Below are 21,989 nucleotides of genomic sequence, written 5' to 3'. Positions count from 1 at the left end.
GTTTTGTTTAGCCATTATATTTTTATTGATTTAAATTTTTGTGTAAGTAATTATAAGAGGCAAAGGTCCATACTTCCAACATTCACAGGTTTGTGTGTGTGTGTGTGTGTGTGTGTGTGTCCTCCACCTTCTCCATGCTGTCGTCCACAGACAGCAGTGTCTGCAGCCGTTTCCTCTGCAGCATGTTGGTGAACTCCATGTGGATGGGCTTCATGGGGCCGGTGTAACGCATGATCCAGTGCTTGTCTGGGTTCGGAGCGTAATTATAACTGGGAGTACTGGGGAGAGACGGGGGTGGGGTGGGGATAAACGTTGGAAGTTTGTTTTTGAAATGGATCTTTTCCTGTCTGTTGTCTCCAGATCTCAGACTCAGACTGTACTCTGATAGAAATAGAACAGACAGATCGGCCTGTTCACATCTCTCAGCTATCTCCTCCATCTGCTCCGTCATTCTCTTCTATGAGTTCTAAGCAGAACCGCTCTCTCTCCCTTCTGTCAACGTGTCTGAAGAACCGGTTTCCTCTGAATCAAACTTTAACGTGTGTGATTTTTTCCAGCTTCTCAAATGTGAGAATGAACTGATTTACCTGCTTAATCTTCTGTGATTAAAATCTGAGTTTCTTACTACAGACAAAACAATTGATCAGTTAATGAAAAAAGCGATCGAATTAATATATTAAGAGAATAATTATTGGTTTCAGTTATGTAAACACAGCCTGGTCTGTACCTACAGCAGTGTGTGTGTGTGTGTGTGTGTGTGTGTGTGTGTGTTTTCAGTGTAATAGCATGTGTTTGGCTGTGTGTGGAGTAATGACAGCAGATGCTCCTGTTCATTAATTACACACACTCACCTCAGACACACACACACGCACACACACACAGAGGATGCTCCTGCAGTGTGTTGTGTGTAGATAATGAATGACTTCCATCAGCCAACTCATTTACTCTTCCCCTCTCACCTCCTCTCTGCTGCAGCTACGTAATTAAATCTCTGTGCTGGGACAGAAATAACCTTAAACATCGCTCTGCAGCTCCGTTTCCTCCTCACTGCACCTCTGCAAACATCTGCATGTGCTTCACTCAGGGCGAACACCACATCGGCCCCATCAGGCTGGAAACTTTTACTCAGTGTGACAGTTGAACAGCCGACACGCCGAGTCGTCGCTCTGCTCCCAGAGAGTAAAACCGTGTAAACAGGCTGCATATGGACGAGTGTAACAAGCTGAGAGGGTGTCGGGCGGCACGCTGGTGCAGCGGTGGTCACACCGTCACCTCACAGCAACAAGGTCCTGGGTTCAAATCCACCACACCACCTTCCTGGAGCTTCTCCAGACACACATGGTGATGAGGTGTGAGTGCTGCAGCACAAAAATATAAAAACCATGCTAACAGATCCAGATCTTTGTCCACTTCAGCTATTGGATTTACTCATCTTTGAGAATTTATTATTATTATTTTACTGTTTATTTGTACAGGGATAGGTACATCCCAGATAGCAAAATAAATCTGTCCCGTACATGGGCCCCATGCTTGTTTTCTTCTGGCCCAGTATACACCTGGTTCCAGGCCGAATCTGGCCCTTACACAGCACGACTGCCAGATGCTACTTCCACATCTGGACCAATTCAAATCTTCCAGCTGTCAGTCAATACCAGAGAATAACAACTTAATAACAACAGCTCTTTTCCTCTCGTTTTGCACATGCCGCTGTGCCGCTGCAGCGAGGACTGAGCCGAGGCGGTATGCCACCGGGCGCCCCGTCTCTCCTGACTGAACTGGGTTCAAACCAAGTTTCTGAAAAACGATGATCCACAGTTTTTGGTTCCTCCACGAAAACATGAACCAGACTCAGTATTTTAACTTTAATATAAAGTTATAGAATTAAACATCAAACTGCAAAAGCTTCTTCCACAAACTGAACATCTGCTCTAAATGAATATGAGTGAAACAGTGAGAGTCTAAATCTCATGTTTCCAGTTGAGACTTCTCCTCCGGCCTCTTGGTTTCTGATTTTACTGTAAATGTTAAATACTATGTTTTGTGCTGAAGGATAAAACTGAATCAACTTGAGCTGTCAGATGTTGATGGCGCCGGTGTGTCAGCATTTAGTGTGGACTGACTTTGTCTCATTATTCTCTTCAGAGCAGAGGGATTACTGTCTGTTCTCAGTATTTCTGTTACAGAAATAGAAAAACCTTCACAAAAAGCCCGGTGAGCTTAAACAGGATTTATATGGTCTCCTGACAGCGGGAGTCCAGCCGACGCTTCCTCAGGCATCTGCTGGATGAAAAAGATTTGACTGGGAGGCAGAAGAGCGGCTGTCACCGCGGTGACGCCTCAGTTTGTCTCTGTCTGCTAACAGTCGAACAACGACTTCGACGCAGGACTTAGAGGAGGACGTTAACGTCAGTATCATTTTAAAACATCAGGTTCAATGAGAAATAACTAATGAACACACACACACACACACACACACACACACACACACACACACACACACACACACACACACACACACAGATATTAGAGGGGATTGTGTCGTTTTAGTCGTGTTGCTTCAGGATTTATCCTGCAGTGCAGAACAGAGCTGCTCTATTGTTCAGCTGGATTACAGTGTGGTTTAGGCTTATTGTGTGTGTGTGTGTGTGTGTGTGTGTGTGTGTGTGTGGGTGCAGGCCTACATGTGCTGCGATGCATTAGGGAAGGCGGTGCTGTACTGCGGAGCTGAGTCTTCAGGTCCATGTGGAGCCGCGTGGCTCAGCACCATCAGGACCGGGCGGTGAGGGTAAACCCGCTTTGAGGAGCGGAAGTACCGGATGGACTCGGCTGTGATCAGGTCAGTCAGGTAGTCCTGGCAACACACAAACACAGCTGGATATTATTATACAGTTTTATTATTACTTTTCCTCCTGGCTTCCACAGAGCAAACACACACTTCTCAGCCATGATGTGTTTCTGCTACTGACAACAACCAACAGTTTATATCTGATATACAGTATATGAGTATACATATATAAATATGTATATATTCATATATACATATTTATATGACTGAAATAAATGTATGTGTATCAAAAATATTCTGATGTCTTTATATTCTGATTATTTCTAAGAAGTTTAATGGAGAGTAAAATATGATTTGGAACTAATTATAGATAAAAGAGATTCAATTAAAACATTTCCAGTTAATTAATTCCAGCACTTTTTTTTTAGCACTTTTAATTCCAACACAGTTCAACATACAGCACATGTCATAGATGAAGGAACAAAAATTTACTTGAGTTTAAATAAACACTTTAATTCAAATGAAATGCTGACATGTAGAGACTGCAGGACACTTGGATCAAGAGATGGAAGCAAGTCAAAAACATTTTTGTTTTTTTATTTCACTATGTTCTTGTACCTGCAGTAGGAAAGATTTTTTTTAATGTTGCCTTAAATTGTCTAAAGCAGAAGTTCCCAACCTGTGGGCTGTGACGGTGTTGCAAATGGGCCGACAAATCGTTTGCAAAACAGAAAGGTTTTGTTGAAAGATGCAATTATAATAAAAATAAAAAATATAATTGTTTTTTATATATATTAATAAGAAAATGATCTGTAAAAACATTAAAAATGTATAAAAACTCGGATCACATCGTATACTTGTTTGCTAGCTCAGTCTGATTACGCCCTAACAGGTGACATCCAAGCAAAAACTGGAGAATCAAAATGGATAGAAGAATTAAAAGGAAAGAGAGTCAGGAGACAGATATTGAATCAACGAGTGATTCCCCTCTTTTAAATGAAAAAGAAAAATTGAGCTTCCTGTTTCAGTTCAGTCCTTAACCTTTGATCGTTATCATCAAAATAAATAGTGCTCTGAGCATTACTCGGCCTCTGTATCGTTACGGGGTCGGATGTGGGCCGCTAACATTTTTGAAATTTTCAAGTGGGCCATGAGTTGGAAAAGGTTGGGGACCACTGGTCTAAAATAAAAAGCAACAAATGCAGATGTTACTGTGTTACTAACTTGAACCATCACATTTTTACAATTATAACTTGTTATTTGCTATTTTTTTGCAATTTTCTGTCTCCAGCCTCTTTGGTTTAATTTGTTATAATTTTGTTCATTCTATATATGTGACATATTTATGTCTTACATGTTTTCTCAGTTGTTGAAATTGTTAACAGCTGGTGGAAAGCATTACACATAAAAAACAAGTGTGTGTGTGTGTGTGTGTGTGTGTGTGTGTGTGTGTGTGTGTGTGTGTGTGTGTCCCTGCCTGTGGGTACTGCGCTCCATGTTTCTCTCGGACTCCGTTGCGACTCATTGTGTAGTTGTAGAAGCGACTGTTCTTCACCAGGCCGAGCCACTCCCTCCACCCAGCTGGGACGTAGGAGCCGTTATACTCGTTCAGGTACTTCCCAAAGAAGGCTGCAGAGGACACACACACACACACACACGCACACACACAGACAAAGACACAGCAACACACACACACACAAACAGAGAGGTGAATCAATCAGGAGAATCACATTATTAATGAAAGCCTTTTGTGTGTGTGTGTGTGTGTGTGTGTGTGTGTGCGTGCGTGTGTGCACACGCTCCTCTACCTGTCCTGTATCCAGTGTTGTTGAGGTAGACCCCGAAGGTCCGTGGCTCGTGCTGCCGTTGCCACGACAACGAGGAGCAGTTCTCGTTGTTGGTGTAGGTGTTGTGGTTGTGGACATACCTGGAGAACAGAGAGAGTTTATCTTCAGACTGGTGTCAGTGGGCGGAGGTGGTTTAAAAAACACATCATTTAAATTCAAATTAGTCTTTTTAATTACATTTTTATTTTAAGTGTAAAATTAGTATCACACTTGCCAGAGACAAAAAAAAAAACTGATTGAATAAAGTATGAATAAAACATTCGTCTTCAGGGACTTACTTCCCGGTGAGCATGCTTGAACGTGATGGACAGCACATAGGCGTGGTCACGAAGGCGTTGGAGAAAGAAGTCCCGCCCTCCTCCATGATGCGGCGAGTTTTATTCATGGCCTGCATCGAACCTACAGAGAGAGAGACTGTTAGCACACACAACTGTGTACAACCTGCTCTGAATATATTATACATAAGTATTATACACTAAACCCCTTCCCTCAAATGTTGTCCAATCAACCATAACTACGGACGGCAGTTCTGTCAAGCATTAGATTCAGTGTTGCCAACTTTTATGATTCTGTTAACGATGGGCAGCAGCATGTTCAGTCGGTCAGCCAGACAGAAAGAACCAATCACTGATCCCCGTTGTTTGTCCAGGTTTATTCTAAATGATTCAATTTTATTTAAGTTTGATCTAAATCCTCAGAGACATTAGAGGCATAGCAACAGTCGCTAACGGGGGCAGGGCTCAGCAAAAGGTCAGTTATCAATAGTATCAGTGTTATTAATAGTAAAAACATTAGTAGTATCAAGTGTGAAGTAATAATAGTAATAGTAGTAACACTAATAGTAGGTCAGTAGCTGTGTTTCAGTCACCCAGCTCCAGGTCCTGGTCGTCGGTCAGGATCAGGATGATGTTCGGCCGGATGTTGCGTCGGTCTCTCTGGAGGCGGGGCTTCAGACGCTGGCCGGACTGGAAGTGAGCGCTGCCGAGCGTCACCGAGACGATCAGGAAGAGGAGGAGTCGGCCCGCCATGGCCTTCGACCCCCGACCTCCCTGAAAGATCAACCAATCAACTGCTTCCTCCCGTGGATTCTCAACGTCTGGAAAAAACAAAGAGACAGAGAAGCAGATGAATATCTGCAGAAAGCGCCACTGAAATCGGAGCTGTTGAGATATTTTGGCACCAGAAATGAAGAACCAGACTATCCAGATTGTTCTGCTGCTACTGAGGAAAACATGATATTATTATTATTACTGCAGGAGAGTCTGGGTGAAATGTCACCAGGAGTCAGAGAGTGGAGCTGTGAGTTTATTTCCTGTGTGAGGGCGAGACCGAGGAAAAAATAAAAAACGCTGCAGGATTTTTGGTCCAAATGACTTCAGGAGATTGTGACAGTGTGTCTCTGCCACACACACACACACACAACACACAACACAAACAAACACACACACACACACACACACACACACACACACACACCAGTTATTAGCCGCAGTCTTTTGTTTCCCTGGTAATAAAACACCTAAATCCTATCAGTCACACTGACAAAAAACACAGCAGGAATGTGTGTGTGTGTGTGTGTGTGTGTGATGTGTTCATCTGTAATGTGTGCTTGTGTCTGTCTGTGTGTGTGTGTGAGCCCTCAGCAGGGTGTGTCATGCAAATTATCCTGTAATCAAAACAGAGGAGGCTCAGTGCTCACACACAGTGAGGTAGCTCTCTCTCTGTGTATGTGTGTGTGTGTGTATGTGTGTGTGTGTGTGGTTGGTGGTGGAGCTCTCATGTTTAAGTGGTCTTGTGGCTCCAGCTGTTAATAGACTGAGATTACACACAACCTGCTGAGAGAGAGGGAGAGAGGCCCATGTCTCTCTTACTCTCTCTCTCTGTGAGTGAGTGAGTGTGTGTGTGTGTTCGTTCGTGCGTGTGCGTGCGTGTGCGAGGATGATAGTGGACATGGATCTGTTGGTGGACTCACATCAGCACCACACAATCTTAAAGGATCCATCATGTTCATTTCCTTCTTTTAGTTTTTATTCTGGGACTCAACTGAGGAGCTGACCTGTCGAGGTCTGTGCAGCTCTATACAACATAATATTATATAACATATATATATTACAACATTACACGGTATAGTTAAAGGTCAAACTTTAGTCTCTTTTTTCTTCTATATATTTTTGTACTTTATTTAGTCTTGTTTTTGCTGAGCTTCAGCTCATGTTTCGAACATTTCCTCAGTAACTTGAGCCGACCAAAGACAGTTGCTGGTGACACATGTTGTTTTTATTAATACAACACGTTTCACTTCCTGAATCTGAATGTTGAACTAAAAGAAGATTTTACACACAGTTTCCTCCTGGATTAAATACGACTAATGTTTCGTTGCAGCACATTAATAAAAACATGTTTTCACTGTCGACGTCTGACTGAAGGAGAAAATCCACTTGGGATCTAACACAATAACTCACTTTTTCAACTCTTAAATGATAAGCTAGTGCCGTTAGATTGAAAAAAAAAATCCACCTCTTTTAAGCTTCCACATTCATTCATTCTAACAGGTTCTTCAATGAGGGAGCAGTGTAAACCACAGTTAACAGAGAGCTGCAGCGATGACATATCTTTGTAGCACAACCCTGAAGTTAGAATCAACCTGGTCAAAATTTCATTACTGACACATTTTGTTCAGCAGGCTCGTCTTCACTAATGAACACCGCTTTATGATGTTTGCAGCCTAAACACAATCACCAGAAGTAAAAAGCTGATGTTAGGCTATAAACCAACTACACGGTCACATGACTTCAACATCACCACCACTAAACTTCAAGTTGTAGTTTGATTTAACTGTTTCATCTTCTACAAATGCCTTTGCTCTTACAAAGTTAGTAACAGTGATATCTTATGGCTGAATAGTGTTTACTGAGGTCACCTTGACCTTCAACCAACAAGATCTAATCAGTTCATCCTTGAGTCCAAGTGAATGTTTGTACCAAATTTGTTCCTTCAAGGTGTTACCAGACCTCAGGATGAGGAAACAGGAAGTGCTAAAATGCAACTAATTTCAAGGTGTTAGGACTCATTCCTGCAGAACTCTATGCTGATAGTAACTAAACATTACGTTTCACTATGTGAACTGAATCCTGTTGATGTGAGTATTTAGGACGGAGGGATCTGCAGCTCAGTGACAGATGAACTCTGTATAAATGACATCTTCATCTGATTCATGTGATTTCTTAAGATGCACTGTGTTGAGCTTTAGGGCCACCGTAGTTTTCTGTTCACCTGTCTGCATTTGTACAGTTAAACTATCTTATATCTGATACTGCTGCTCTGCTCACACTCTCCCTCACCTCATACATTTGCATTGTGATTTTAATGTGGTCTAATGTTAATGCAGCTTTTGCAACACAAGCTTTCATCACGGCCTCTTTTATTTTCAGAGTAAGTGAATGTAAGTGGCTGTTTGTGTTTTTATATTGTATTATAGCACTAAAATGATGTCACTATATGGATAAACACCTAAAATTGTATTTCTGAAATATTACATATGAATAAATAAGATCAGATAATTATCAGTAGTTTTATTAATCATGATTCTGATCGTGATACCATTATAAATAAACAGTGAGACTGAGAATGAAGAGATGGAGGATCTGACCCAACACTAGTTTCTGGACCAGATGATGAACCCAACATCTGGACTGGGGAAGAGCGGTCCAGCTGTTGGCTCCGTTCAGCCCGACGCTGTCAGTAATCCAGTTCACAGTCTCGTTATGAAACTGACCTAAAAACTGACCTGAGACCAGACTAAAACCCCTGACCCAAACCTGCAGGATAATGTTTCTGTCTCTGTCTGGGTCACAGTCGGTGCGAGTCCACGTCCAGCTCTGGACTCTGCAGGTCAGACACTAGAACATTAATGTCTGTGAATAAAGTATTTCATCAGCTCCATGACCTGAGTATGAAAGTTTTTTACAGCAAGACATGATTAAATGTTCAGTGGACTAAAGGCTCAGCTCATTTAGGAATTTATCCCCACGTCATTGTGTTTTAAACATCAGGATACAGATGTTGTCATTAACCTTTGTTCATGTGATTTTATCAGATTTTGACCAAGAAATAATGACTTTAATTCTTTAGTCTGTCTCATTCCTCATCAGAGGAAGTGGGTGAGAAGTTTTGTTGTTTTCTGAAGAAGGAGAAGAAGAAGAAATTTAACTGTTCTCATGTTGTTCAGAAAAACAGTGAAAATCCATCCATCCATCCACCTTCTTCGTCGAGGTCTTTACCCTGGCAATGTTACATCATGGGAGTTTACCCATCCAGTCTACATGTGCTTTGTGGACTTAGAGGAGGCTTACGACTGGGTCCCTCTGGGGATCTACGGGATCCTACTTAGTGTGTGTCCGGTTTGGGAGCCTCAGAATTCGCTCCCTGTTATTTGCAGACGATGTGGTTCTGTTTCCCTGGTCAAACTGGGACCTTCAACATGCACTGGGGGCGGTTTGCAGGTTCGGATGGATTTTCTGCCCGAAGTAAAGGACTTTTCAAGTATCTCTGGGTCTTGTTCACGAGTGAGGGGAGAATGGAGCGGAAGATGAACAGGTGGATCGGTAAAGAGTAAAGAGGCCATAGTACTGGACGGCAAAGCTTTTGACTAACCAGTCAATCTTTGTTCTGACCCCCACCTGTGGTCATGAGCTCTCGGTAGTGACTGAAACAACGAGATTGTGGATGCAAGCACATCTGCAGGGCGTCTGGGCTCAGCCGTAGAGATAGGGTGAGCAGCTGTGACATCCGGAGGGAGCTTGGAATGGAGCTGCTGCTCATTTGCCTCGAAAGGAACCAGTTGAGTTGGTTCATGCATCTGGTCAGGATGCCTCCTGCATGCCTCCCAGTGGAGGTCACCCAGGCACGTCCAACTGGAAGGCAGCCTCCGGGGTAGACACAGAACACACTGGAGAGATTATATATCTCATCTGGTCTGGGAACGCCTCGGGATACCCCAGGAGGAGCTGGAAAACGTTGCTTGGAAGACGGAAGTCTGGATTACTTTGCTTGACCTGCTGCTACCACGACCCAACCAGTGAAAACAGTGTTCCCAAATTCAGACGATGTAATGTTGCCGAGTTGAGTTTTGTTTTTGTTTTAGACACATAAATAAAAGACAGAGCATCAGTTCATCCAGTTATAAGAATTTACTGACGATGCTATAACCTGCACATGAGAACACATCTTTTCGAGCAGGCTTCCAAAGGGGCTGCCTGAGTAATTAGTTCCTCCTATCCTGTCCTCCCTGCTACAACCCCCCCTCTCATTAATCATTCCCACTGTGGCCTCCACATTATCTACCACAGACAACCCGAGTGACTGAATTGGAAATTCACCAAGGACTAATATTAGCAAATATCCAGTGTTTGGTGAAATGTATTTGGTCATCAGGGGTGGGATAATTACAGACACAGTTATTACTCATCACTGGGAGTCAGTTGTTCCTCTCCTCAGACGTCATTACAGCCTCACACTGTTTCACTTCTTTATTTCATGTTATTCCTTGTGTTATATTCCCTATGTTTCCTGGCACGCTGATAGCAGGAGGTTAAACTAAGAGGTTTTGGTTCAGTGGTCAGAGGTGAATTCAATCTGCAAAAAAATAAAGCTGCTGTTTTGAATCCTGATACTTTCCTTCACTTGATATTCATGGTTCAGTCCAGCCTGAAAATAAAGCTGCTGCTTCTTCTGCTGCTCTTGATTCCAGATATTTGGTGTTATTTGATATTCATAGAGCAGTGAAATAATATATCCTCACCTGAGTCTGAGGAGGGTGCAGTACACCAGTCAACAAACAGGAAAACTGAGGAACAGAGGAGATAAATAATATATACACCTGGTAAAAAACCCTTAAAGGTTCAAACTCAGGAGGAAGACACAAGGGATAAGAAGACAGTCTGTCCTTTACAGATGAAAGGTAGAACTGAAATATGACTTCTAAAGATGTTAACGAGTCAACACAGACAGGTTTAAGGGTTTATGGGTCATTTAAGATTCAAATTTGAGGAAAAACTGGGCGATGGTTTATTACTGGTTTTTTGAAAGTTCGCAGTAACAGCCATAGGAAAATCTTTGTTAGTTACGGCCCAAAGCTGTGGAACACATGACATGTAGATATCAGAGAGGCAGCTCACTGAGTTCTTAAAAGAAAGCGACTCTATGGCTCTCTCCTCCCTGGTATACATACAAAATGAGACTGACGGTGTTGAACACCATTGATTGGATTACCTGCAGTGGTGAAGACGAGCTGTGGTTTAAAAGTGTTTGTCCCTGCAGTTTCAATTTGTGCGTTAAAAAAAAAAAAAAATCCTGAGTAGAGATGCCCAAAATCCACCAGAAAACATCTTGAAATATATAGATATAATTTTTTTACGCTTTGATAAGGAGGAAAAGTTGGTGTAGTGATAGAAAGTGCAATGGAAGCAGGTTTAGTGAATAAATCACGTGACATAAACGTGCAGATGTAGAGATGAAAACATCGGATGTGTGTGGAGCGATGAGGAGACTGTGACCCTCCACACATTAATACATGACAGAAATAGAAACGTCGTATCACCACCATGTTTTCTTGACTGGATCTCCTCTGATGACATCATCTCGTAGTGTCCTCTTCTTCTACAGTGCTTTAATGTTCCCGAAAGAAAATTATTGGCACCAACTGTTTATCTTGATGAGCCAACTCCTAACATTTGCATAATGGCAGTGGATGGAAACGCCAGTTAATTTGCATTTTCTGTCGCCACTTTTTCTGACATTTGGTTAATATTTGCACGACCTGTAGATGGAAGCCTGTAGGGAAATGTCCTCATAGACAAAAAACAGGTCCATAAGGAAATGAAAATGAAATGATGACAAGAAATTTTCCCAGTTTGGTGTGGAGGAACTTGACTTGGTCTGCCCAGAGTCAAGACCTCAGTCCCGTCCAACACCTTTGGGATGAAGTGGAGCAGAGACTGTGCACATGACCTGGTCACAAACATTACTGATGCTCCTGTGTCTGAATGGGAGGGAATCCCTGAAGCAGGTGGAGGCAGTTTGAGCAGCAGGCTAATGAACATGACTGTGAAACGATGCCTGGAATTTTAGAGTGTCCACATACTTTTGGCCACATCGTGTATTGTACTATATTATGCGCTTGGACACCGTGCAGTCACGCTCTCCTGAACTGAGAACTAGAGCTCAAACGCCCTGGGGGATCATGAATCCTGTCGCCTGTCATCCCGATGTGCTCTCTCTGGCTCTCGCCGCTCGATCACATCTATCTTCTCATTAATATTCATGAGCGGTGGGCGGGGCCTTGGCGCGGGTGCAGCTGGCCGCCGCCGAATGACTCGATGTGAAACGTGGTGAATGCCAATAAAGAGATAAAGCAGTAATGCAGACCGGCTGTTCCATATTCATCAGCATTTTCTTCATGCGCACAGAGAGCACCGGGGGGAACGGAGCGTCTCCAGTGATGAGGTAAAAGGTCATGGTGTCAGGGTGAAAGGTCAGAAGGTCAGCTCATCGTTTCCCGACAGGACTCTGAAAAGTAGCCATTTCAGTGTTCAGTGAAAATTGTACTGGTTGCTGTGGTAACAGATTAGCCACTTAGCCTTTATTGCAGAGCCAGTTGTGGTCTGGACATACAGTACATCATGTAGCCACAGATAGAAAGATCAATACATTTGCCAATACTTTTATTTTTCTTTGATCAATAAGTCAGCTGATATTTCCTGAATGTTATCAATAAACATGTCAGCAGGTATTTACTGTGTGGGATTTATTTCCAGTCACAAACTGTATATCTATCATAGATAAAACTATCACTGCAGAACTTGTGTTTTTAAGTTTCCTTCAGTATCACAGCGATCCAGTGACAGTTGCGTGAACATCCATGGATTCATTGCAAACAGGAACTGCTCACAGCTAATTCAGCAACTTTTAATGAGGACAATTTGCCAAAATGTAAACAAATATGGGGTAAAAACAAACAACAGGGCTCAAGTTGTAACCCACAGCTTAATTCACTGGATCCATGGCAACATTATGCTTCCTGTTCACACTCCAAAATACCCACAAATCATGGAAGCTGTATCCAAAACTTAGACCTCGACTTAAACTGGTTGTCAAGTTTACAGTAGTACAGACAGTACTAAGGTGTCCTGGCTGTGGAGCGACACCTTCTTAGTCTAAACATGTCATGGACCTGTCTTTGTACTGGACGTGCACAGATGAAACTGATCTTAAATCTGGAGAAGACGAGAGAAACAAGAATATCTTCCAGAACCGGGGGTCTGTGGCAGTTCTCTGTTTTCTGTACAAAGAGATCTGTGGCGGACTCACAGCGAGATCACGTTACAGAATTATTTGGAGAAGAAGAAAAATGAAACCGTGTGTGTTCTTCTGTTTGCTTCTCTATTCCCTCAGTTCAGCGCTGAAGTCGAATGCTGATTCAGGACAGACAAGATGTACAGTAGCTTTAGGACATCAGTCACGTTTTTCTTCTTGTCAACAAATCCCATGTGCAGACTCGGACCACCAATGTGTTAGTGTCTCAGCTCTGAGCCCACTGGTTCCTCCTGAGGATGTAAATCTTTAAAAACACCTCACAAGTAAAGTCAAGGTAAACTACAGTGTGCGTGTTCATGGTGATGAAGGAACATGATAACGTCAATTCTGATAATTGATCAGCTAAAGAGTCACTGTGTCCAGCTTGTCAATGTTCTTCTTTTCCATGTTTTATATCATAATAAAGAAAATATGTTTTGGTTTTTGTGTTGTGGAGAGTAAAGCTGCAGCAGAACTCAACCAGTCCTCCAACCTGAACAATCATCCATCCACCCACCCATCCATCCATCCATAACCTGTACCGCTTATCCTTATAGGGTCACGGCAGGGGGCTGGAGCCAATCCCAGCTGACATTGGGCGAGGGCAGAGTACACACTGGACAGGTTGCCAGTCTACCACAGGATTGACATATAGAGACAAACAAACACTCACACCCACCTTTACACCTACGGGCAATTTAGAGTCACCAATTAATGTGCAAGTCTTTGGACTGCGGGAGGAAGCCGGAGTACCCAGAGAGAGCCCGCGCAGTCACAGGGAGAACATGCAGACTCCGCAGCCTCCTCCCGACATGGACTTTGTTGCACCTAATTTTACGTCACTGCACTTTTCCCTTTGCTCCTGTCATGATTACTACGACCACTAGATGTCGCCTCCCAGCAAAACGTAACTATGGGTCATAATAACCTGCTGCACAGACGACATATGGGCTTGTGGGACTCCATGCTCCATGATGTGTGTGTGGTCGACACGCACAGCTCCAGTGATTCCTTTAAGCCTCTAGCTGTTACTCTGAGCTTCTTTGTTACGTTATTGAGCATTCATCTCAGCTGGACGACCGCTTCTCCGGAGAGTAGCCACAGAACTGAATCATCTCTATCTATAGACAGTCTGACTGTGGACTGATGAAGATCTAAAATCTTCTTCATCCTCCGTCTCTGAGATTTTTGTTGTGAGGACTGGTTCACGTCAGCTGATGTTTCTCTGAGTGTTGTTTTTAAGTCAAAGTGTCTCCAGGACTCCAGGTAGCTTCTGTTCATGTCATTAGTCGAGGGTTTCACACACTGTTTCCAGCTTCACTGTGAATGTTTTATAGATGTGTTCAATATGGATGAGAAGAACATGATTGTATTTGTTCATTATCGTGACTTAGATAAAGATCTGATCAGATTTTTAGGACAAATGCATAAATGGCGGGGATTTCTTCTTGCCTCTGTATTTATGAGCTGTTTTTAAAGAAGTACGTCTTCAGTAAGAAGCAACGGGCTCAGAGCTGAGCGCCACAGACAAAAGAGAGAAGTCCGAAAGTAATGAGAGACGCGTTGTTAATCTGAGCCTGAAGAACAACACTCTGATCCTTTAAGTCCTCGCTCACTTTCTTTCAAAGGAATCGGCTCAAACTGAAGCAACATCTACCTGAGCTGAACACACCTACAGAATCCATGAGGTCAGGTATGAGACGGACACACTTACTGTGACTGAGCGTCTTCTCCTTCACGCGAAAGACGAGGCGAACAGACGAAGAGTGAAGCAGAAATCAGTGATATTCTACAACTCTGCAGAATAACCTGAGCAGACACTGGCACTTCTCTCTTTCTCTTCCTCTTTGGCTCGTCCTCCCTCTCTTACTTCCTCGTGGACGCAGTTTCACACTCTCACATCTTCATTCTCTCTCTCAACCTCCCTCCTCCTCTTTCTCTTTTTCTCCATTCTCCTTTGTCTTTTCCCTCGTTCAGCCCGACATCGTCCCTCTCTCCAGCTCTCTTCTCCTCTCTTTCCTACCTCATCCTCGTGCTCCCTGCTGCCTTGCTTGTAGGCTCCTGTCTGCCGGCACCAAACCAACAACCTCCCCTCAGCTCAGGTTCCTGTTGGCCGTTGCCGTCGCGGCAGACACGGTAATAATCCCCGTGGCAACAGCTCTCTCCCCTCGACGACCGCACGCTCTCCCTGTTGTAACAACAGCTGAGCTGCTGCTGCTTGTCCTCCTCCCTACCTCTCTCACTCTCTCTCTTTATCACTTTCTCTCTCTCTACACCTCCTGTTCTGTTCCTCCCCGCTCTCCTCTGCTTCACTCCCTCTTTTGCTCTATCGCCTTTTCCCCATCTCTCTCTGTCTCTCTCTGGCTCGTTCTATCTCTCCCTCCCTCGCTCTCTCTCTGGCTTTGACTCTCTCTATTGTCTCTCCATCTCTTTATCACTCTGTCATCTCACTCTCTCTTCCTTTCCTCCTCTCTCCTCAGTTCACATGTGCGCAGAGACAGCTCTGAATTTTTCTCCTTCAGTTGTTGACTTTTGGAGAGAAGCTGATTAACTTCCTGTCTGCACTTGTTTAACAGAAGGGAAAAAGAACAAATTATATCAGGGGTCGAGGGTCAGTTGATTTGAAGTCAAGGTTGCAGTGAGGTGGACTTTATTGGAAATGACTAAAGGCGATTTATAGATCAGTGTTCAGGGGTTATAGGTAATGTCAAAGCTGATGTGCACTGTGTTTAAATAATGTAACCACACAGCGACAGAGATACGACCTGATCCTGCACATCCAGTCTCATTCAGATCCCACACAGCAGCATATAGTGAAAAGGTGATATCAATGGATTATCTATATTCTAATTCTTATTTTTATTGTATTTTCAATAGTGAATTATACATCAGAACCTATACTGTAGTTGTATATAGAGGGAACTGTTGACCCTGGAGTCAATCCATCGTAATAATCCCACACAGACATGTAATATATGACATACATGTCAATATGTGAAATTGTTCCAATTTCTAAAAAGTTTCATATATAATTTTTTTTTTTACATATGTGCTTTTATTTTACATGTTTTTTCTGTATGGAAATTCAAAATATGTACATATATGTCAGTTTGTTTAAGCTTGTATTTGAATGCAGATGTAAATGTTCCATCAGGATGTGAGGTCTGACAGAGCTACAGCTTATTTAGTTTTACTCATTAGGCAAAATAAATGCTGTTGCCTTAGAAAATATTATTTGCAGCCATTTGTGAATGAGATGCGTATTATTGATTATTATTTGATGTTATGAGCTCATATTTATTGTGACGTGAATATATATTATCCTCTGTTACCTGCAGTGCATTTATGAGAATTTATGTAGTCACTTAAGTTTTTATTAAAAAAAAAAGAAATTGGGGTTTTTGAACTGGTCAAAAACAAGTTACATTTTTTTTTCAACTGGGGCACTGACCCTCCCTTCTGATTGGCTGACTTTCTGAGTGATCCACTAAAAATATAGGTGATTTCAGGTAAACACTCAGAGAAACCAAATCCTGCAAGGTTGGATGGTGGGTCCCGGTGAACCCAGACCTGCTTTATAATCTAAAAAGACATGGACATCTACCTTTATACTATACTACTGTACTGGGACCGCTGAGTGAACCCATCAGGGTCAGTCAAATGCAGTGTCACCATGATTTTGTGAGTATGGATCAACTTTTTCTTTGCTTTGCAGATGAGCTGATCCACAGCCACAGAATATCCACTGTATCTCAACACACTGAGTATTTGAGGTGTGATGAAGCTGTGTGAAACACAGAAGCTCTCATGTTCTCCTGAGATGTCTGTGATACCAAACATCAGCAGGCTGGAAGTGGAGGAGAGGTACATCTACATCTACATCTGATACTCATGCTCATTTCCTCCTCATCAATAAAGCAGCGTCAAAGTGACGAGAGCCATCTTCACATGCACGCTGCGGATGAATCACTCAGATCTGGACACTGTGTGACCGTCCAGGTCAGCAGCTCAGTGTCGTCCACATCATATCATCACCTCATTTAAATCAAACCCAGTCATTTCTGCTGTGTAACGGCCACAGCTGGGAGTCGAAATGAGTTCATTGATTTAAAATGGAAACAAAAGCCAAACTCATCAATCAGAGTCAGAGTCATCAGCCTCCGTTATTCATCAAGACAGTTGGTGGTAATTTTCTAATCCTGCTTATTTCAATATTAAACAGTATCAGCTAATGAAAGTAAGGTTTGAACAGCTGCAGAGTTCAAGATGAAGGTGTTGGACTGATCGTTTAGTCTTTCTTCAGCTCCAACTATCAGTCACTTCATGTTTCCTTGCAACAATCAGCTTTAAACTATGGCAAATCTGTAAAAAAAAAAAAAAAAACATGTTTTGTTCCTTAACCCAGTCCAAGTACTTTTGTGCCTTAACTTGACCGGACCTGAATCACAGCACAGTGTCAGTCTGGAGCATCGATAAGAAAACATCCATATAGGCTGTTTTTAAATTTCTGACAGTGGAAGAAAATCTCATCATGTGACCGACGCTGAAATGACACACACATATAGAGTATACAGTCACCATAATGGCATTTATATACAGCATCTATTGTGAGCTCCATTTTTGAATTAAAGGGATAATTGCAGTATTTGTCAAACTGATGTATTTCCTATAAATGTGTCCATTGTGGCTCTGTGGGTTGTACTAATCCGTTGTGGAGATACAAGGAAACCAGGACGAGCCTCCTCCAGCTTTTACATGATTCATTTCAGCGAGTGTAGCCGCCTGGAATGGCCATTACTGCTGACTTATATAGATCTATATGCTGCTTATATATTTGTTTTCCACCAAAATATCTGATATGAAACTGTTTTCTGGTTCTGTTCAGACTCTCGCTGCTCTTGGTTCAGGTCAGAGAAAGATCCTAGTCTGGTTCAATACAATAAAAGTTCAGACACAACCTGTTTATTTACATTGAACCTAAACCTCCATCTTTCACTGACCTGAACCAAAGAGCCTTTGTTGTCTAAACCACAGACGGGACTCTGGATGTGAACCTGGTCTCTGGTGTCACAGTCACAGTTTTATGTCCAACATCCGGCCCGACAACCTCCTCGTGAACCTGCTGCCATTAATAAATATGCAGCTTTATTCATTCTCAAGGTCCCATATTGTATGAAGGTAGATGTCTTTATGTTCTCTGATTATAAAGCCGGTCTAGGGTTTATATTAATACTGTGAAAATATCAAGGCGAACAGAGTATCTCTTCTGATTGGTTCACTGACCTGTTGTTACTAGAGCTCCGGAGAGAAGCCTGAAAGAGGAGATGTAAAACTACACTGAGATGGTTTCTAGTTCTTAAACCCACAAATATATCTTCTTATGGATCAACACTTCAAATAAAACTGAGGAAAATTGTAAAATATGGACCTTTAAAGAAAAAACTGAGATTAAACTTCTCACTAAACATGTTTGCTGTTTAGTTGTTTGTCTGCACAAGAAGCTGGAGGAGAGGTCAAGTGGATTATCAGAATATTAGAATTCATCCTCTGGGAATTGTGAATATCAATAACAGTAGTTAGTGACTGAGATCAGAGTCCTTTGTGGGACAAAAACATTTTTCCAAACTGGTCCAGTTCCAAAATGAAAACCGGTCCAGGTAAAAGGAGCCACAGATCAAACGGTAAACAGAAATACTGTTGAAAGGCAAGTAGTGTTTGAAGAGAGTTTACTGCTGCTTTAATGAGCTGCTCTGAAAAACTGAAAACCACACGTTTCTGCCAGTTTTCAGCTAATGACTGAAAAAAAACAAAAAACAGGAAGAACAAACTGGGAATACTGGGGAATATCCCTTTAAGAGACACTCTGCCCATCTGCTGTATGCTCTCTCTCTCTCTGTCTCACACACACACACACACACACACACACACACACACACACACACACACACACACACACACACACACGCTGCACTTCTAACATGAATAGAACATGAAGACAGAAGCATCATCTATATACACGACCTCATTTACACACTTTTACACACCACGTCCTCTCCCTCTCTCTCCCATCCATCCATCTCTTCCATATTTACCCTCCACCACAGGCTCCGCCCACTGCCTCATTTACACATCTACTCATCTTTTTAACGCTCCCTCCCTCCCTCCATACACCTCCCCATCTGTATCGTCAGCTTTCCATGCATCACCCTTCACCTCATTTACACATCACTTTACATCTTTCATGTCCCATCCATCCATCCATCCATCCATCCATCCATCCAGTGAACACTATATATATATATATATAAAACCACCCTCCTGGCTCCACATGGACATGAGCAGCAAAAAGAGGATAGAAACAAAAGAACGTGTCTCCATTGTCCACCTGAGAGGAAAGAAAATGAGGGTTGTGTCAAAACGTAAAATGAAAACAGATGTGCAGCAGTAAGGAAACAAAGTTTTGACTAATGCGGATATGAGGTTTAAATAAAATATTTGGCCAGTGGTAAAAATGTTCATACTGAATCTGTATCAGTAAGATGTCCACTGATCATGTATTTCATTTGTTTTCCCTCATAATTTTTGATTTAGAAATGTTATATCCACTGTGTTGCCACAATATAACTGGGAAAACAATTTTGTTATATATAGATGTAATTTCTGGGAGACAGAGTTGAGGCAGACAGTTGGACTGTTCTCCACTTTTCTCCAGAGGAAATATCTACCGTCTGATTTCCATGAAATTTGCTTTGAATATTCATCATCCCCAGAGGATGAACCCCACAGCTGCACCGTCAGGACTAAAAATCCCAATTGTGCACATTGAAAGTCGAGCAGGAGACGACCATGAAAAGCACTGAGGTCATTTCTGCTCCTCAGAGAAAGAATCAAACAGAGAGCTTACATTAGCTAACATTAGCTAACGTTAGCTTCACAACTCTGAAGCCTGAAAATCCCGATTCACCGGTTTATAGGTTTATTAACTTAAAATGTTAATGTGATGTGATTAAGAGCTGGAAAGAGACGAACACGGTTCACTCTCTGCAGCAATCAGCTGGAACATTTAAAGAATGTGTCCATCGTTTCATTGGAGGATTTTCTTTTTTTTCTGTGTGACTGATGTGCACACACCCAGGAAGATAAAACGTTCAAGAAAGTTAGCAAAGAAGCTGGTGGAAATTTTGACGAGCAACAATCACGGTCGCCTGTTGCAATCGTCATTTCTGCTCAGTGCACAACAGCAGTGTCTGATCTGGGACAACAATACCCTGTCCAAATTCTCGCACTACGTCAGTGAATAGTGACTGAAGTATCCGAGTTGAGAGACAGCGGGACAGACAGGAGACAAGGTACGGTGGCTGTGATGTGCCAATCCAGAGAGTGAATCAAATAAAGCTGCCGTATCACAGACAGAAGTCTGAGGTAAAATAAAATGTCACAGAGAGAAAAAAAAGACAGAGAGAAAGAAATGAGCAAAAAGCAAAGTGAGGTGAGAAAGAAAGAAAAGAGCATTTTGTTAAAAAAGGAGGAAGAGGAGGATAGAAGAGCAGAGAGCAGCAGATGTGAAGAGAGAGAAGTAAGGGAGACAAGTTTGAGATGAGTTATCTGACTAATGAACTCCTCTTATCTCTCAGCTGTGAGGACGACAGGCAGAGACTCACTGACAGATTGATAGACAGGCTTTTGTCCTCGAGTGAGAAGCTGGTTCCACGTCTCAGAAACTGTAACTAGTGAAATAAAACGCCAGTGAAACGACTCTCACAGCTGAGGGTCTAAACACCATGTTTCTGCTGTTTACTACTAACGACAAAAACTACACAACCAGTGACCTGCTGCTCGGAGAGAGGATCAGGAGACCTTCATCATCGCCTCATCAGCCAGAATGACCGTGTGTGTGTGTGTGTGTGTGTGTGTGTGTGTGTGGGCAGCCTGCCAGAATATAATTACTATCTCCATTAGAAAGCTGTGATCATGTTTAACACTCACCTCTGACACACACAAACACACACACACACACTATGAAGACTTTGATCATTGTGAGTTTTTCACAGGTGTGTGTGTGTGTGTGTGTGTGCGTGCTCTCAGCTGAGGAAGTAAAAGCTTCATTTTGTGTCATTAAACTGAGTCACCGTAGCACCTCCAGCCCTGACCTTTGACCCTGAAATTCCCACGAGAGACCCCTACCTCTGATCTTACAATGTTATTTTAACTGCAACTATGTTAACACTACAACTATTTTTACATTTCTTATGTATGTATGTATGTATCTTCTTTTGACATTTATTTTGAATAATTTGTCTGCATGTGTTTGTTGCTTGTTTTATTTTTGATTTGAAAGTTCAGTCTCTGCCCCGGCTCGTCCCGCCTCAGTTTCCCTGCCTGCAGGCTGGTCTCTCGTCCTGCAGACGGACTGTAACTCCACTGTCTTGGACTGCAGCTGGTGACGGTGGTTCTTCTTCTGGCCAGGTGGAGAACTGGTTCATGTGAAACTAAACCAAACTCAGCGAGGCTGCAGAGCAGAACGAGGACTTCTGATACATTTTAATCTTAACAGCATTTTAGAACTGAAATGAGCTCCATCCAGACAAGTGTCTTAGCTCTGTATCATGTTGTATTAACCAGGCTGATGAGACCCAATCAGGGAGTTACCCTGGGGGTCTACTTCATAGTTTCCAAAGGTCTCAGTTTCTGTCCATCCAGACTAAAACGCTACGCTGGAGTTTTCAAACTAAAACAGTGTCAGTCGTGTTTTAGGGGCTCGAAGACCCCGGGGTCGTGTAGACGGCAGAAGTTAACGTAGCAGAAGTGATGTGTTTTCGAACTAAAACACAGTAGTGTAGGTGTAGCCTAAAATGGTTTTGGGAAATGAGGCCCTGGAAAATAAGGAAGATGCACAACTTGCCTGACTCTCATTTCTCGACTGTCCCCTATTTTAGATTTTTTTTTTTTTTTTTTATAGTGTTGTTTTGTTGCAGAAGAGGTGGTGGAGACCAAAGCACAGCTAA

General features: G+C 42.5%; 1 protein-coding gene across 7 annotated transcripts in view; it reads right to left on the bottom strand.

Moving 5' to 3' along the window:
• Positions 1 to 21,989, bottom strand: part of sulf2b (sulfatase 2b) — a 70,374-nt gene that overhangs the window by 17,243 nt on the left and 31,142 nt on the right. For 6 of the 7 annotated variants that reach the window (XM_023431166.2, XM_023431169.2, XM_023431171.2 and 3 more), the window contains 6 exons: positions 5,501 to 5,728; positions 4,911 to 5,031; positions 4,594 to 4,712; positions 4,263 to 4,414; positions 2,682 to 2,851; positions 128 to 278 (listed from right to left, as the gene is read on the bottom strand). In XM_023431166.2, coding sequence (XP_023286934.1) covers positions 128 to 278; positions 2,682 to 2,851; positions 4,263 to 4,414; positions 4,594 to 4,712; positions 4,911 to 5,031; positions 5,501 to 5,660 — 873 coding nt within the window. In that variant the 5' untranslated portion in view covers positions 5,661 to 5,728. Of the gene's footprint in view, positions 1 to 127; positions 279 to 2,681; positions 2,852 to 4,262; positions 4,415 to 4,593; positions 4,713 to 4,910; positions 5,032 to 5,500; positions 5,729 to 14,698; positions 14,802 to 21,989 lie in introns of those variants that run through there. The other variant, XM_023431167.2, reaches the window with a different exon arrangement.

The sequence above is a fragment of the Seriola lalandi genome, unplaced genomic scaffold (genome assembly GCF_002814215.2).
Source record: "Seriola lalandi dorsalis isolate HSWRI2012SDOR001 ecotype SW California unplaced genomic scaffold, Sedor1 jcf7180002054917, whole genome shotgun sequence".
In the NCBI taxonomy this organism is placed as follows: domain Eukaryota; kingdom Metazoa; phylum Chordata; class Actinopteri; order Carangiformes; family Carangidae; genus Seriola; species Seriola lalandi.
The sequence above is the reverse complement of the archived record's forward strand: the minus strand, read 5'-3'. Positions and strand labels throughout refer to the sequence as shown.